The sequence below is a fragment of the Somniosus microcephalus genome, chromosome 4 (genome assembly GCF_052327205.1).
Source record: "Somniosus microcephalus isolate GS21.2 chromosome 4, FLI_Smic_1.0, whole genome shotgun sequence".
In the NCBI taxonomy this organism is placed as follows: domain Eukaryota; kingdom Metazoa; phylum Chordata; class Chondrichthyes; order Squaliformes; family Somniosidae; genus Somniosus; species Somniosus microcephalus.
The window spans coordinates 154,415,169-154,430,996 of NC_140990.1; the positions used below are offsets into that span (position 1 = coordinate 154,415,169).

At 42.8% G+C, this 15,828-nt stretch overlaps 1 protein-coding gene across 7 annotated transcripts in view; it reads left to right on the top strand.

Moving 5' to 3' along the window:
• Positions 1-15,828, top strand: part of pcnt (pericentrin) — a 355,160-nt gene that overhangs the window by 232,706 nt on the left and 106,626 nt on the right. For 6 of the 7 annotated variants that reach the window (XM_085985359.1, XM_085985354.1, XM_085985358.1 and 3 more), the window contains 4 exons: positions 1,177-1,342; positions 3,412-3,618; positions 7,704-7,739; positions 9,572-9,804. In XM_085985359.1, the coding sequence (XP_085841485.1) occupies positions 1,177-1,342; positions 3,412-3,618; positions 7,704-7,739; positions 9,572-9,804 (642 nt within the window). The remainder of the gene's footprint in view (positions 1-1,176; positions 1,343-3,411; positions 3,619-7,703; positions 7,740-9,571; positions 9,805-15,828) is intronic. The other variant, XM_085985356.1, reaches the window with a different exon arrangement.

Genomic DNA, 15,828 nt, shown 5'->3' on the forward strand with positions numbered 1-15,828 from the left:
GCAGTTGTACAGGGCCTTGGTGAGACCACACCTTGAGTATTGTGTGCAGTTTTGGTCGCCTTATCTGAGGAAGGATGTTCTTGCCATGGAGGGAGTGCAGCGAAGATTCACCAGGCTGATACCTGGGATGGCATGAATGACGTATGAGGAGGGATTGGGTCGATTGGGCTTATACTCGCTGGAGTTTAGAAGAATGAGAGGGGATCTCATTGAAACTTATAAAATTCTAACAGGACTAGACAGAATAGATGCAGGAAGGATGTTCCCGATGGTCGGGGAGTCCAGAATCAGGGGTCACAGTCTAAGGATAAGGGGTAAGCCATTTAGGACAGAGATGAGGAGGAATTTCTTCACCCAGAGAGTGGTGAACCTGTGGAATTCTCTACCACAGAAGGCAGTAGAGGCCAATTCATTAAATATATTCAAGAAGGAGTTAGATATATTTCTTCAGGCTAAAGGGATCAAGGGATATGGGGAGAAAGCAGGGACAGGGTACTGAATTTGGATGATCAGCCATGATCTCATTGAATGGCGGAGCAGGCTCGAGGGGCCGAATGGCCTACTCCTATCTTCTATGTTTTAATGATTTATTAACCTACACCTGTGGCATTGGTACATTATTGATCTTCCATGTGTTTAAAAGTAGTGTCCATATTCAGTCAGCAGTAAGTTGCTGTTTTTTCCTGTAATTCATAGATTTAAATATGGCATGCATAGAGTTTGCGAAGTATAATATCCTGGGATGTTGATCGTTAGTCTGCAAGGATCATCATTTGAAGGTTAGAGTAAGTTCCTGACGTGTATGTATCTTGCAGCCCTTAAATGCACTAAAAAAAATTATATTAAATCTATTTCTGAGTATCTTCAAACGAGGGCAAAACTGAAGGGGGAATACCCAATCTGTGTATAAATTGGTGAAGGAAATTGATAGGATGGCTGCAGAGAAGTACTTTGTGCAAAATCAGGGAGAGAGAATCAGGCCATGATTATAGACTAAGGACCCGAGTGCTAAAAATAATTTAGTGCGTAGCATCTCACAATATTCTGCAAGTGCTGTGAATACTGATACTTGCTCTGCTGAGATATTAAATATTGTTGCAGCAGACCATGCTGTTTGATTCCTAGACTACAAAAGATTTCGCCTTGTTTTACTGTGGTCTTTCTGTTGCTGCCTAGCTAGTACAGAGCCACGGAATGCATGAACACTTGGAGGAAGAGTTCACACGCAAAAACCAAGAGACTGTGGAGCTAGTTGGCAAACAGCACCAAAAGTTGATGGAACACCTCAGTGACGAATCTGAAGCAAAGAAAGAGCTGGCATTGGAGCTCCACAAAGCTGAGGGTAAGATCTTTAATTTGGAAGAGGTTGCACAGGGACAGGCTCGAGGGGCCCAGTGGCCGACTCATGTTCAGATGGACAGTTGTTACAAGCACAAAACCATAGTCTAGTTTGGAGAGTGGAAAATATTTGATATAAAGTAACAATATTTCAGATTCCGAATGCAAGGAATACTTTTTCTTTACAAAACAATCAAATGGTTAATGCAACAGTTTGAGACTGAGCCTTTATGCAAAATGAGTTCAATTGTGATGGATTGATGACGTGTATGTGACAGAATTTCAAAGCTACTTGTGACCTATGGATTTTTTTTAATGCCATAGTTTGAATTATCTAGATTATTATCCCAATTCTCTGACACCTTCCTTTTACTTTCCTCTTTTGTCTTACTCCATATCTTATTTCCTCTGGCATTCCCCCAGCAGATGCCATACAGGTTGCTTTAGTTTAGAGTGATGGGGCTTGAGTTTTCTTCCTGGTAATGATAATGGTGCATACAACTGGCTGGAGGTGACTTTAACTGAGAATAAAATACTTACCATTTAAAAGGCAACTGAACAGGATTTTCAGTTTAGAGCGCTGTTTGGATGGCTGGGGCATCTGCAGCAGCTGCCCGGAGGAGTCCGTATGGGACCCGATCCATTTTGGTCTTGGGTCCTTATTGTAACATGGTTAGTGAGCTGCCAGCGTGAAACACACTCTCCAGGAGGCAGGAGTTTGGGTGTGGCTGTCTGTAGCAGCATCTTAAAGGGATAGGATATAAGCATTGGGAATGAAAACAAGTAGCATTTCGAGCAGCAAGCATCTTATGTGCAGAGCCTGCAGCAGCAAATGCATTAAATGCAGAAGCCTTTAAGGCGCAAATGTTTTTCAAACCTCCATCCAGCTTTTCCTGACTGTAGCTGAGGATCCCTTTAATTTTTGCTGAAAATGCTGCCTCCTGACTTTTACCACCCATGATTGGTCAGCGGGAGCAGGAGCTGGCAGTAGTCAGGCAGACAGAGATGAAAATGGTATTGGGAGTTTTAACTTCATCTAATCACAGAAATCACAGAAACCCCACAGTGCAGATAGAGGCCATTTCGGCCCATCGAGCCTGCACCGACACATATCCCACCCGATCCCTGTAACCCCTACACCAACACACATCCCACCCTATCCCCGTAACCCCACATATTTAATCCCCCTAACATCAAGGGTCAATTTATCATAGCCAATCAACCTAACCCGCACATCTTTGGACTGTGGGAGGAAACCGGAGCACCCGGAGGAAACCCACGCAAACATGGGGAGAATGTGCAAACTCCACACAGACAGTCGCCCGAGGCCGGATTCGAACCCGGGTCCCTGGTGCTGTGAGGCAACAGTGCTAACCACTATGCCACCGTGTCTGCGTATGAATCAACAAACCCTGTTGCAACAGCCTCTTAACAGTCGGCAAGCGTCTCTAGCTGAAGCTGTTGCTTAGCTACAGACCTTGCAGAGCTTGACTGTTCAAAAAAAGCAAAGAAAGAAACGAAAAGAATAAAAAAAACGGCTCCTGATTTTTGCCGGTGGCTCCAGCTTGCCGGACGGCTCGCCTCCGGATAACACAAAGTTTCCTGTAGTATTTTTAAAATTTGAAAAACACTTCAGTTTCATTTGCCCTATTGTTACTTTTACCTACTGTTCTTTCTTTCAACTGTTTATTTTTCAACTTTTAGTTTCATTTTGTTTTTCTCTAATCTAATTTTTTTTTCTACATCTTGCACCCCTCTTTTAAAAAAAAAAAACTCACTAAGTTTTACATGCACTTCACTTACCGTCACCTTCCTGCTGGCTCCCACCACCCATTTTGGAGCTCACAGCAATTTCTACTAATGTTGGTTTTGATTGATCAAAGACTGGTTTCAAAGGCCATTTTTAAGTCATTAGAAAGCCAGAAGAATGAAGATTGATATGGGCACCTTACCGGCTAACTTGGGTCATTGAAAGGTTTAAGTTGGAGGAAAAGCAAGAAGTGCAGTGTTGTTTAATCTGAAAATGTTCTTGGCCAGACGAGATCCTTTCTGATATATATCTGCTGTTATTAGGGTTGATTGAAGGGTATGTCGCTGAGAAAGCAGTGCTGGAGGAAGCTTTGCAGCAGAAGGAAGAATCCGAACAACACCTGGCCCTAAAGGTGGAACTTTTGAGCAAGCAGCTTCACGAACTCAACCAGGAGCACCTGCATCTGTGTGAGGAGCGTGACCTGCTGTTATGCCAGAAACAAACCATGGCTGGCAGTGAAGTAGAGCGTGGTAAGAAGCAACTTCAGGCTAGTGATTACAAAATACTTATGCACTTGTCTCTGGTATATGTTCTTGCATGATGAGCAACATGGCACTTAAAAGAAGACATTGCAGTACTTTCTCTATTCTAAGTAAATCTTGCACTCATTTTGAAATCCCCTTTCCCAGAATCTTCAATTAAATATTGCAGCAGTGGGGAATGAAGCATAAATCCATTGCACCAATTCCTGTATGGCGCAGTGAAGACATCCCATTTGTTGCTGTCTGATGTTCAAGGTCTATGTGTGTTTTTGATTTACTGTGGAGCCAGTATTATAATAGAACATCAGGAGTCGAATTCTACCAGTAACTCTGCTGTTCTAAATGCAGAAAGAGATCATTCTTTTTCATTCTCACTGTACTACGCACATTCTGAAGTGAGACTGCCTTGGCGAAATTCTGTAGGGTAAAAAATCTCTCCGAAAAATGGTCTTGTGATGAGCTTCCTTGCTCCTATGTCATACAAAAGACAAGCCACACACCAAGGGCATAGTTCATTTTTCTAAAATAGGAAATATTTCTGTGTCATAGCATTTGCTTTAATGCTATTGGGTTCTTTGTTTTTCTGAGTCACTGTATTGTTCGGCACCAACGACTGGAACTGATGAGTATCATCTGGTGCACCTAAACATTGCGTTCAATGCAGCCGGGACTTCGCCCTCCCAAGCAGCCATGATCACTGTCCCAGGTGACTCTCGATGAAAAATAATGTGGCGGCATGCAAAATCTGTTCAGAGATCTCTAATAGAATCATAGAAACTTATAGCACAGAAGGAGGCCATTCGGCCTGTGCTGGCTCTTTGATAGAGCAGCTGTGCTTCGTCCCTCTTCCCCGCGTTTTGTCCGTAACCCTGCAAGTTCCTCATCCTCCAGTACCTGCCCAACTCCCTTTTAAAATTATTTATGTATTCAACATTTCTCCTCCTCTCCCCTTTAGATCCTTTTCCAGTGATTTTAAATCTGACCTCTGGTTATTGACTCACTCACCAGAGGGAATAGTTTTTCTCTCTCTACTCTATCAAAACCTCATCATCTTGAAAACCTCTATTAGGTCACCTCTTAACCTTCTCTGTTCCAAGGAGAACAGTCCTAACTTTTCCAACCTTTCCTCATAACTGAAGTCCCTCATCCCTGGTAACATCCTGGTAAACCTCCTCTACCCTTTCTAAGGCCTTTACCTCTTTCCTGAAGTGTGGTGCCCAGAATTGTCCACAATACTCCAGCAGAGGCCTAATCAGTGATTTATAAAGTTCTAGCATGATCTCTGCTTTTATATTCTATTCCTCTATTTATAAACCCAAGTAACCCACATGCTTTATTAACCACCTTATCAACTTGCCCTGCTACCTTTAAGGATTTGTGTATATGGACACCAAGGTCTCTCTGCTCATCTACACTTTTCAAAATCGTGCCATTTACAGTATACTGTCTATCCATATTAGTCCTCCCAAAGTGCATCACTTCACACTTCTCCGTATTGAACTCCATCGGCCATGCTTCTGCCCATTTCACCATCCTGTCTATGTCATCCTGAAGACTATAACTATCCTCATCGTGATCTACTACTTTACCAATTTTCGTATCATCTGCAAACATTATACAGGAAACTTTGAGATATCCGGCACCGACGGGACCGAGCTGTTGCCGTCCCATCAAAACTGCCGGACAAACCAGCGCTAATGTTAAAACATACGGAAGCTTTTGAGCTCCGTATCTAGCAACAAACCCTGTTGCAGCTTCTAAACAGTCGGCCGTAGCTTGCAAGCGTCTCTGTAGCTAAGCAACAGCTTTAGCTAGACGTTGCAGAGCCTGACTAGTGGGGAAAAAAAAGCAACGAAAAGAAAAAAAACTTACTGAACCGAATCCTGAATTTTGCCGGTGGCTCGAGCATTCTGGACAGTTAAACTCCGGATAAACCAAAGTTTCCTGTAATGCTGCTGCCTACACCCGAGTCTAGGTCATTTATATAAATTGAAAAGAATAATGGACCCAAAACTGACTCTTGGGGGACATCACTGCAAACCACCTCCCAGTCTGAAAAACATCCTCCACCACCACCCTCTGCCTCCTGTCACTGAGCCAATTCTGTATCCATACCACCCGCTTTCCCCTTAATTCCATGGGCTTCCATCTTAATAAGCCTCCTGTGTGGCACTTTGTCAAATGCCTTCCGAAAGTCCATTTTTCCAACATCTACTGCAGTACCTTGATCAACCTTCTCTGTTACCTCGTCAAAGAATTCAATCAAGTTAGTCAGACACGATTTACCGGTACTCATAGTGGTCACTTTCAGTATTTGCAATGTATTCTGGAAAATGTATTTGCAAAAAGAAAAATCTGTTCATCTTTGGCATCACGCAAAGCAATGTCTACCAGTGCTTCGCCATTCTGATTAGTTAGATAGATGTTGGTCCCAGAGGGGGCCTGGCACCTCCCGTTGTCCAGAGGGGGCCTGGCACCTCCCGTTGTCCAGAGGGGGCCTGGCACCTCCCGTTGTTCAGAGGGATCAGTCAGGAAGTAAATTTGTTACTGGCTAGTAGGGAGGGGTACATGTAATTACCATGCTTGTCGAACAGGACCAATTGCAAGCATCAATTCGGCAGCTTTCCCTTGTCTTTCCAGTTGGTACCTGAGGAGTCTGTCTCAGGAATGGCTAGCCAAGCCATCCCGCAGGAAGAATAGAGTACCTGTCTGACTGAGCCTATACCTGGAAATTCATGCAGTCTCCCAAATGCCAAAAGTGAAGTTTGATCCAACACAATTCTATTTGTCAGCAGTCTTGGGCAGGTTTAATGCTGTCTCATGTGTTGACACTGGATCTTGCAACTAATGCTGCCATGCTGGTTCAACCTATTGTGACCTTTGTATCAGGTTCACCAGCATCCTCTGAGCCAGCAGCTGTAGGCTCCTATCAACATCTTCAACTTCAAGAACAGTCTTGGTCAAAATAAGCCTTTGAACGATTCAGTGTGAAAATTAAGTCCTTCAGTCATCTTGATTGGAACAGAAAGAATGGATTAGCCCAGTCTAATTTCCTTCTTTCTTTTTATACCGAGCCGAAGGGCCTTGAGCAGCTTAATTCAGAAGAAACAGTTTGAGATGGAACAGTTATCATGCATCATTTGGGTTGTATCCTGATCTTGCTGTTGTTGACCTCAAGCACATGTGCTTTCACAACGGTACTCTCATCATTTGAGACTCCGTGTACAAGGAATAAACTACCAATCTGGGATCTGCACCCAGTGTTACTAACTGTCTTAGAATAGTGCCAGCCTTGCTTCAGTTTCAGAACCTTTTATACATGTTCTTATATAGACAAATGTCTCATTGAAGTTCATTCTGTCTCAGTGGACCCAGTGCAGAATTTGTTCTTTGTTGGTGCTTGGTTCCTGATGTCAAATGTGCATAGTTTCCTCACCCCAGTACCATTTACATCTGTGCAGCATTAATGTTCTCCAGTACAATGCTATCTATGAAGGTTTAGGTGATGGTGACAGCCATTGGATACAAGAAAATTTAAGGAACCAGTGCAATGAAACCTTCTGGCACATGCTCCCTTAAACTTATCTCTGGACATGCATTCTAAGTGATTGCCCTGTTAAACTCTTGCCTTGTATGCAATACTGGCTTTGGGAGATCAGGTGGTGTGTAGAGCTACTGCGAAAAGGTCAGTGTGCTGTGATTTCTTGCTTGGATAATGGCCCAACCATTTGTATGTGAGGGAAAATCTCCATTCAAAGAGTGAGGAAAAGCAAATCAAAAGCAGGCAGGATTTCACTGAAGTATTAATTTTGCATTTCTCACATACAGATAATTCTGTTCAAAAATCGAGATACTTTTTTTTAATGTGTTAATGGCAAACCAATACAGTGATGTCCTTAATAGACTGGTTTCACTCCACTGAGAGATTCCAGTGCATAGATCGGTTTTCAGTAATGAATATCTGGCACAAGCTATCAGTGCCACAGTTTCCAATTTGTCTACATACCCAATAGTAAGCATATACGATGTATTTGGTTGTGATGGATGTGTTCTTTCGCTTCTCTGTTTCTCAGGCCTTCATACTGAAGCAGTAATCGAAGGGGATTCAGGTTTGTCCCTTTTTGAAAACAAAGTTGTGTGATTTGCATAACAAGGGTGACATTTTAATGTTCTCGGCATTTTACATTTACAATCTGTTGCCAAATTAATCTGGTCAGAATAATTCAAATCTGCTTGATGTCATTCCACTTTTTTTTAAACTGTGCTTGCTAGGAAGTGCTGTGCATGAGTGATCCAAAGCTCCAGGCATGGTGCCCCATCAAAATGATCCGAATTTGATAGTACTCTGTTACAAAATCTAATTGTCCATCTTACTCTGACTTTCATTTGCCACTAGGGTAAATCTATGGAATGCAAAATTGCTTCTGAATGGACTTTGCCCCATAAATGTAAATGGTTACGGTTCACCTTGCACCCAGTGGACGGGGGTGGGGGGGAAGAGAATTGTGTGAATGAGACCCCTTTAAGATCCTTTTAAAGTTTGTGTTTGTGCCATTGAAATGCCATAGAGAAGCATGAACTCCTCCTGGTCATCGATGCTTTTTCCCTGCTCCTAGCTTCAGCCATGGCTCTTCACCTAGCCTGTGTCAATGTAAGTTATTACAACTTTGAGTTGCTTGAATTTCCTCTTGCATTCTTATTTTTTTCTCTTCAAACCTAAAATATGAGCCTCCCAGATTCAAGCATTGCAGTAAGTGCCAGTGAGCAGCCATTCTGGTGTCCGTACTGCCCCTATCTAAGTGTGCAGCAGTTGCCTTACATGCTCCTTAGAAGAGCCATTACATCTGATAGGAAGTGTGGCTTAGGTTCTATATTTACATTCATAAATTTGGCACTAAGACACACTTACCAGTGTTGAGAACCATCCTGCATTCTCACTGCTTGGATTCTGCATGGCATGCCCCACTCGAGTTTGGGTTGCTGCTGCCTTCATTTCCACAATGTCTAGCACTGCCTATACTATTGGATTGGACATCGTTAGAATTGAGTCTCTGTGGTTGCATTCTGACAGGAGGGTCTCCCCAAGGTGGGACTTGTGTCCATTGAATGGAATTATGGCACACAGCCTTCCATCCGTGAACACTTCCATTAAGGAGCCAGGAGCACTCAGTGTTTTATTTATGTTCATGCCAAAGTTCATGGTCCACCTGTGGAAAGGAAACCAATGAGGAAAATTTCAAGCCCAGTTTTTTTATTTTAAGGAACTTTAAAAATATAAACAGTACAACAGGTGTAACCTAGCAAATGGAATTCTTCAAATATCAGGCCAATAAAGGAATTTACTGCTGCATGGAGCCATCCAGACTGATGTACTATGGGTGAAGCGCCTACTTTGAAATGTAAAAATCAAACTCTGAATTTTATGTATTTTGTAAGTGAAGCCAACTCTTAGGGAGAGTTTGCAGGAGTGAGGTGTTGTACATTAAAATGTTGTTAATCCATAGTGCATATAGTTGTAATGAAGGAGAGGTGTAGACTTAATATACAGAACTCTTAAAATACATCATCATGGCTGCTGGGAAAATGGGATTTTCCTGTTAGTAGTCTGGATTTATCCTGGTGGTATGTGGAGGGTGATTTTCTTTTCAAAGTATATTTGAGACTCTACAACCTGGGTAATTTTGGAGTTTTTCTGTCTGGAAATGTTGGAACAGTAGAGCTGCTTTATGTTTCTAGGGAATTGTTTTGCAGTACATCCCATCTCTGCTATGAATGAAATCAGCAAAATAAATATCCAAATTTGGAATGTGCATTTTTGTTCACATTCAGGGACTCTGTGATTTTGAGATGTTTACTGTACATATATGTTTAAAACATGATTTAGACAGTTGTCATCTGGTTACCATCCCTCTTTCACTAATACTGTATTTGCTATATTCAGGGTTACTGGAGGAGACGGAGCGCCTGTCCAAGGAGAAGCTGGACATCCAGTGTCAGGCAGATAAGGACCGTGCTGATCTCCTCTCTAGGGCGAAGAGAATGGAAGTGGAGCTAGAGGAGGAGACTAACCGCAACATTGAGCTGGAGGACAAGTGGCATTTGGAGGTTGCTGACCTGCAGCAGCAGATCCAGGCTCTTGAAAAGCAGCTCAAGAATTATCGACAGTTTATGGATGTAAGGAGAAGAGACTGCATGCTGGGATAATGGGCCAGTATAATTTAATTACATGTTCAAATATTGACTCTTCACTATTCTAAAACAAATGGGAAAATAACATCCAAACATTGTTTACCAAATCACCAAGACATAGTTTTAAAATTGAAAGAAAGAACAAACCTGTTTTTAGCTAATATTTTCTTGTATCCTTAAGATGTCCCAAAATTCTTCACAACCAATGAATTACTTTTGATATGCAGTCACTATTATGTAGACAAACATGAGAGCCAATCTACGCACAGCCATGGTGAAGGGACAGCAAATGAATGGCCTGTTGATCTATTTTTGGTATCGTTAGCTGGGAGAAAAAGGCTGCCCAACAAATCCGGGGAACTTCCTACTATTTGAATTGTGCCATGGGATCTTTTACAACTATCGGAACTACTAGGAGAGGTTGCTGGGGCCTCAGTATAATGTCTTATCCAAGTGATGGCACCTCTGACAATGCAGCACTCCCTCAGTACTGCAATGAAGTATCAGCTGAGGTTATGTGTTCAGGTTCTGGAGTGGGACTTGATTCCACAGCTTACTGATTCAGAGGTGAAAATGCTCCCAAATCAGCTTGAATATTTAAATTTACCATTTAAGAAAAGAGAAACCAATAAGTTACTGTACCCATAACTGGCAGTAGGAAAATAATGTAGTAAGTGGCATTGCCTAATATTTGTTTTGTAATGTCTAATGGAGACTAACTTCAAACTCTATAAATACATTGTTCCTTGACTAACAAGATTATAACAACAGCAGAAAGCTAGTGATCCGTTGGACCTGGCCAACTCTTTTCATTCTTTCATATTCACTCTTCTAGCACTAGGATTAGCTCCAGTTACCAACAAAGAAAATCATGGAAGTTGCACTCATTTGGGATATATTGGGATGAATCTTCCTAGAAAAATAATGGCGTGTTAACGATGCATACTTTTATTAATGTGCAAATTGGCCAGCAAGTTCAGGGCATGAAGCAATATGTTGAGTTGCAAATTTCCAGACCTTTATGATCGATTCACGCCATTCTGCCATTTGCTTTGTGCAAATGGTATATCTCTCCCTTAGCCTCCCTGTTATTTTTAAGAACTTGCTGGATTTGCGCGTTAATTGCCCGTTAAACTCGCCGCAGAAAGTTAGGGCCCATAATTAACAGTAAGTACTCTCTTAACTATGTGGTAATTGTTAACGCAATGTCAGTCAACCTCTCCAGCCCAGAAAGGGAATAATTTACACTGTTGATCTCATTCCTGCATGTAGTAAACTCTTAGAGATTTAAAAAATTTAATTTTTAATTTTTTTTCTCTTGTGCAATCTTTCTTTCCCTCTCTTTCTCTTTTTGTGTACCTGATTTGACTCTAATTCACCTTCCTTTTCTTTCTTAATCCTTAAATCTCATTGGTTAAGGAGATAGTTTGTTGGTCCAGTCGTTCACTAAGGTCCCAGATGCCCCGTTACCCTCGTCACGCCGTTATCAGCTCACATTTCCAGCAATGACCATCTCCAACAAGCAAGACTCTAACCATCTCCCCTTGACATTCAATAGCATTACCATCGCTGAATCCCCCACTATCAACATCCTGGGGGTTACCATTGATCAGAAACTGAACTGGACCAGCCATATAAATACTGTGGCTACAAGAGCAGGCCAGAGGCTGGGAATTCTGCGGCGAGTGTCTCACCACCTGACTCCCCAAAGCCTTTCCACCATCTACAAGGCACAAGTCAGGAGTGTGATGGAATACTCTCCACTTGCCTGGATGAGTGCAGCTCCAACAACACTCAAGAAGCTCGACACTATTCAGGATAAAGCAGCCCGCTTGATTGACACTCCATCCACCACCTTCAACATTCACTCCCTCCACCACCGGCGCACTGTGGCTGCAGTGTGTACCATCTACAAGATGCACTGCAGCAACTCGCCAAAGCTCCTTCAACAGCACCTTCCAAACCCGCGACCTCTACCACTTAGAAGGACAAGGGCAGCAGACGCATGGGAACATCACCACCTACAAGTTCCCCTCCAAGCCTCACACCATCCTGACTTGGACCTGTATCACCGATCCTTCACTGTCGCTGGGCCAAAATCCTGGAACTCCCTTCCTAACAGCATTGTGGGTGTACCTACACCATATGGACTGCAGCGGTTCAAGAAGGCGGCTCACCACCATCTTCTCAAGGGCAATTAGGGATGGGCGCTAAATGCAGGCCTAGCCAGCGACGCCCACATCCCAACAATGAATAAAAAAAAACTTTTATTCGAGCTGGAGGGTGCAGGAAAAAGTCTTAACATTTATTCTATGACTCTTCTTCAGGCTGTTTATCAAAATTACATAGAATTTAGACCACAAACAGGCCATTCAGACCAAGCAGAGAAATTATGTTAAACTTATATAGAACCTCGGTGTTTATGCTCTACACAAGCCCTCTTCTACTGAGAAACTATTAAATGTTGGTGTTCAGAGATTTATGTGTCCTTGTACAAGAAACACAGAGTTATCATGCAGGTACAGCAAGCAATTAGGAAGGTAAATGGCATGTTGGCCTTTATTGCAAGGGGTTGAAGTATAAGAGTAAGGAAGTCTTACTACAATTGTACAGGGCCTTGGTGAGACCGCACCTGGAGGACTGTGCACAGTTTTGGCCTCCTTATCTAAGGAAGGACATATTTGCCTTAGAGGTGGTGCAACAAAGGTTCACTAGATTGATCCATGGGATGAGAGGACTGTCCTATGAGGAGAGATTGAGTAGAATGGGTCTATTCTCTCTGGAGTTTAAAATAATGAGAGGTGATCTCATTGAAATATATACGATACTGAGGGGGATTGACAGGGTAGATGCTCAGAGGTTGTTTCCCCTGGCTGGAGAGTCTAGAACTAGGGGGCATAGTCTCAGGATAAGGGGTCGGCTATTTAAGATTGAGATGAGGAATTTCTTGATGCAAAGTCTTGCAAATCTTTGGAAATCTCTGCCCCAAAGGATTGTGGATGCTCAGTCATTGAGTATATTCCAGGCTGAGAGAGATAGATTTTTGGATTCTAGGGAAATCGAGGGATATGGGGATCCGGCGGGAAAGTGGTATTGAGGTTGAAGATCAGCCATGATCTTATTGGATGGCGGAGCAGATTCGAAGGGTCATATGGTCTACTCCTGCTCCTAATTCTTATGTTCTTATACTCTACTTCACCTATCCCTATCTGCATATCCTTCTATTCCTTTCTCCCTCATATACTTACCTAGCTTCCCCTTAAATGCATCTATACTATTGGCCTAAACTACTTCATGTGGTAGCAAGTTCCACATTCTAACCACTCTCTGGGTAAAGAAGTTTATCCTGCATTCCTGATTGGGTTTACTAGTGACCATCTTATATTTATGACCCCTAGTTTTGGACTCTCCCACTAGTGGAAACATCTCTCTGTCTACCCTGTCAAACCCCTTCATAATTTTAAAGACCTCTATTAAGTCACCCCTCAACCTTCTGCTTTCTAGAGAAAAGAGCCCCAGCTTGTTCAGTATAACCTCTGTTCTGGTATTATCCTTGTAATTTTTTTTTGCTTCTTCTCCAGTGCCTCTATACCCTTTTTGTAATAAGACCAGAACTGTGAACAGCACTCCAAGTGTGGTCTAACCAAGGTTCTATATAACTTCTCTGCTTTACAATTTTGTTCCTCTAGAAATGAACCCCAGTACTTTGCATTTTTATGGCCTTGTTAACATGTGTTGCTACTTTTAATGATTTGTGAATCTGTAACCCCTAGATCCGTTTGCTCCTCTACCCCATTTAGACTGTTATTTTCCAAGGAGTATGTGGCCTCCTTATTCCTCCTGCCAAAATACACTACTTCACACTTATCTATATTGAAATTCATTTGCCATTTACACGCTCACTCTGCAAGTTTATTAACGTCGTCTTGTATTTTATCACAGTCCTCCTCTGTATTAACTACAACCCCAATCTGGTGTCATCTGCAAATTTTGAAACTGTATTTCAGATTCCCAAGTCCAAATTGTTTTATGTAATTACTGAACAATAGTGTTCCCAGCACTGATCCCTGTGGAACACCACTTCCCACCTTCCACCAGTCTGAGTAAATAGAGTAAAAAGGGCCTTCATGGACAACATCAAATCTTTGCACGCTCAGACCATGTGTTTGTAGGTTCTGGGTGATGGTCATCCTATATCTGTCATCTTGGAAGTTTATTGAAAAACAAACTCTTAATTTTCATAAAGAAATTAGATAACTTGAGAGGTTTTGATAGAGAAAAACGATTCCCTCTGGTGAGTTGGTCAATAACCAGAGGTCATAGATTTAAAATCATTGGAAAAAGATCTAGAGGGGAGATGAGGAGAACTTTTTCCACTGAGTTGTCGGGATCTGGAGCGCTCGACCTGAAATGGTGGTGGAAGCTGATTCCATCAATAATTTTAAAAGGGAGTTGGACAGGTACTTGAGGATGAGGAACTTACAGGGTTACGGACAAAAAGCGGGGGTGTGGGACTAAGCACGACTGATCTTTCAAAGAGCCAGCACAGGCACGACGGGCCGAATGGCCTCCTTCTGAGCTATAAGATTCTGTGACTTCTGGCTTCAGAAATTTTCAAGTGTCAACCAGTTGCCACTGCTCTTCATGGTTGTTTGCAGTATCTGTGCTACCCCTTACTGAAGCATGAAATACCTGTCTCACAAAATTGAAAACAACATCTCCTGAGATGGGAAGCCATCCTGAGTGACACTATCACAACTCAAAATAAATCCAGAGAGCATTAAGAGAGGGCAGACGGGACCTCCGTTTAACGTCCCATCCAAAAGACGGCACCTGGATCAGCCTGGATTCTCTGCTCAAGTCTCTGGAGTAGGGCTTGAACACACAACTTTCTGACTCCGATGTGAGCGTGCTGCCATTGAACCACGGAATTTTTACTGAAAATATCTCGCCTAAAATCAAGGAATTGGTATTCACAATGAATAACCAGTCATAAGAAGTCCTCTGGATGAAATTTTGAAGCAACACGGTTGTCTGACTTTTGCCTTGGCAGCACCCAATATTCGCATGGTTCCATATCATTGAGTGGAATACAAGTTCCTGTTGCTGACTGAAGAGTTAACCTTGGCCAATGTGTTGGATTGCATAGGATCTACTTTTAATTTAAAAAAACCACGCAATCTGGTCTTGCCTGTGATGTTAATGAGGTGATTGAGGGGGATGCATTTTGGTGTCCATATCTTTAAAAAGTTTTTCTAATAGCTTAGTACCAGCAACTGAATTTTGAAACAATGGGCTTGATTTTAACTCAGCCGCCAGGTGGGCTTTGAGGCGTGTGGGGGGTTAAAATCAGAAAACCTGAGGGTCGGGACCCCCCCCCAAGGCCTGGTTCCCGACACCTAGCCATTTTAACCCAGGCGTGTCTGATAGTCCCGAATCAGTCCCACCTGCAACAGGCGGGACTGGTCTTTAGGGCCCTTAAAAAGCACTCATTGGCCTTTATAATCCCATTTTAACAGGCCCTTGCCTGTTTAACCCTTTTCCCACGTAAAACACGCCTGGTGGGGAATCACGCCTGTGAAACCTGGCGTGAGCACTATTGGCTTGCTGACTATCAGCTGCAGGTCAACCATTAAAGAGGAGATTTGATCAGCCATCATTTACAGGTGGCAGGACTTTGTTGTTTCAGGCCTGGGGCAACTTTTACCAGGCTTAACCACACCTGTGGAAGTTTGGAGCCTCACACACTTCTCCAGTGTGACCTCCTGCGAAACCCCTCTCGCCAGCCTCACATAGCACTTCCTCAACTGAGGCATCTACCAGAAGCATGGGAGGCCTTTTTTTCCTTCCCTTCTTGGCATTAGAGGACCTCCAGCCCCATTCGCGAAATGACACACGCCACAACTGCAGAAGTTGCCATCAGAATTTTTATGCAAAACAAACAACTGATGGCATTTTTACAGAATACACAACATTTCACCCAAGTGACTACCCTTGTGACTATTTGTG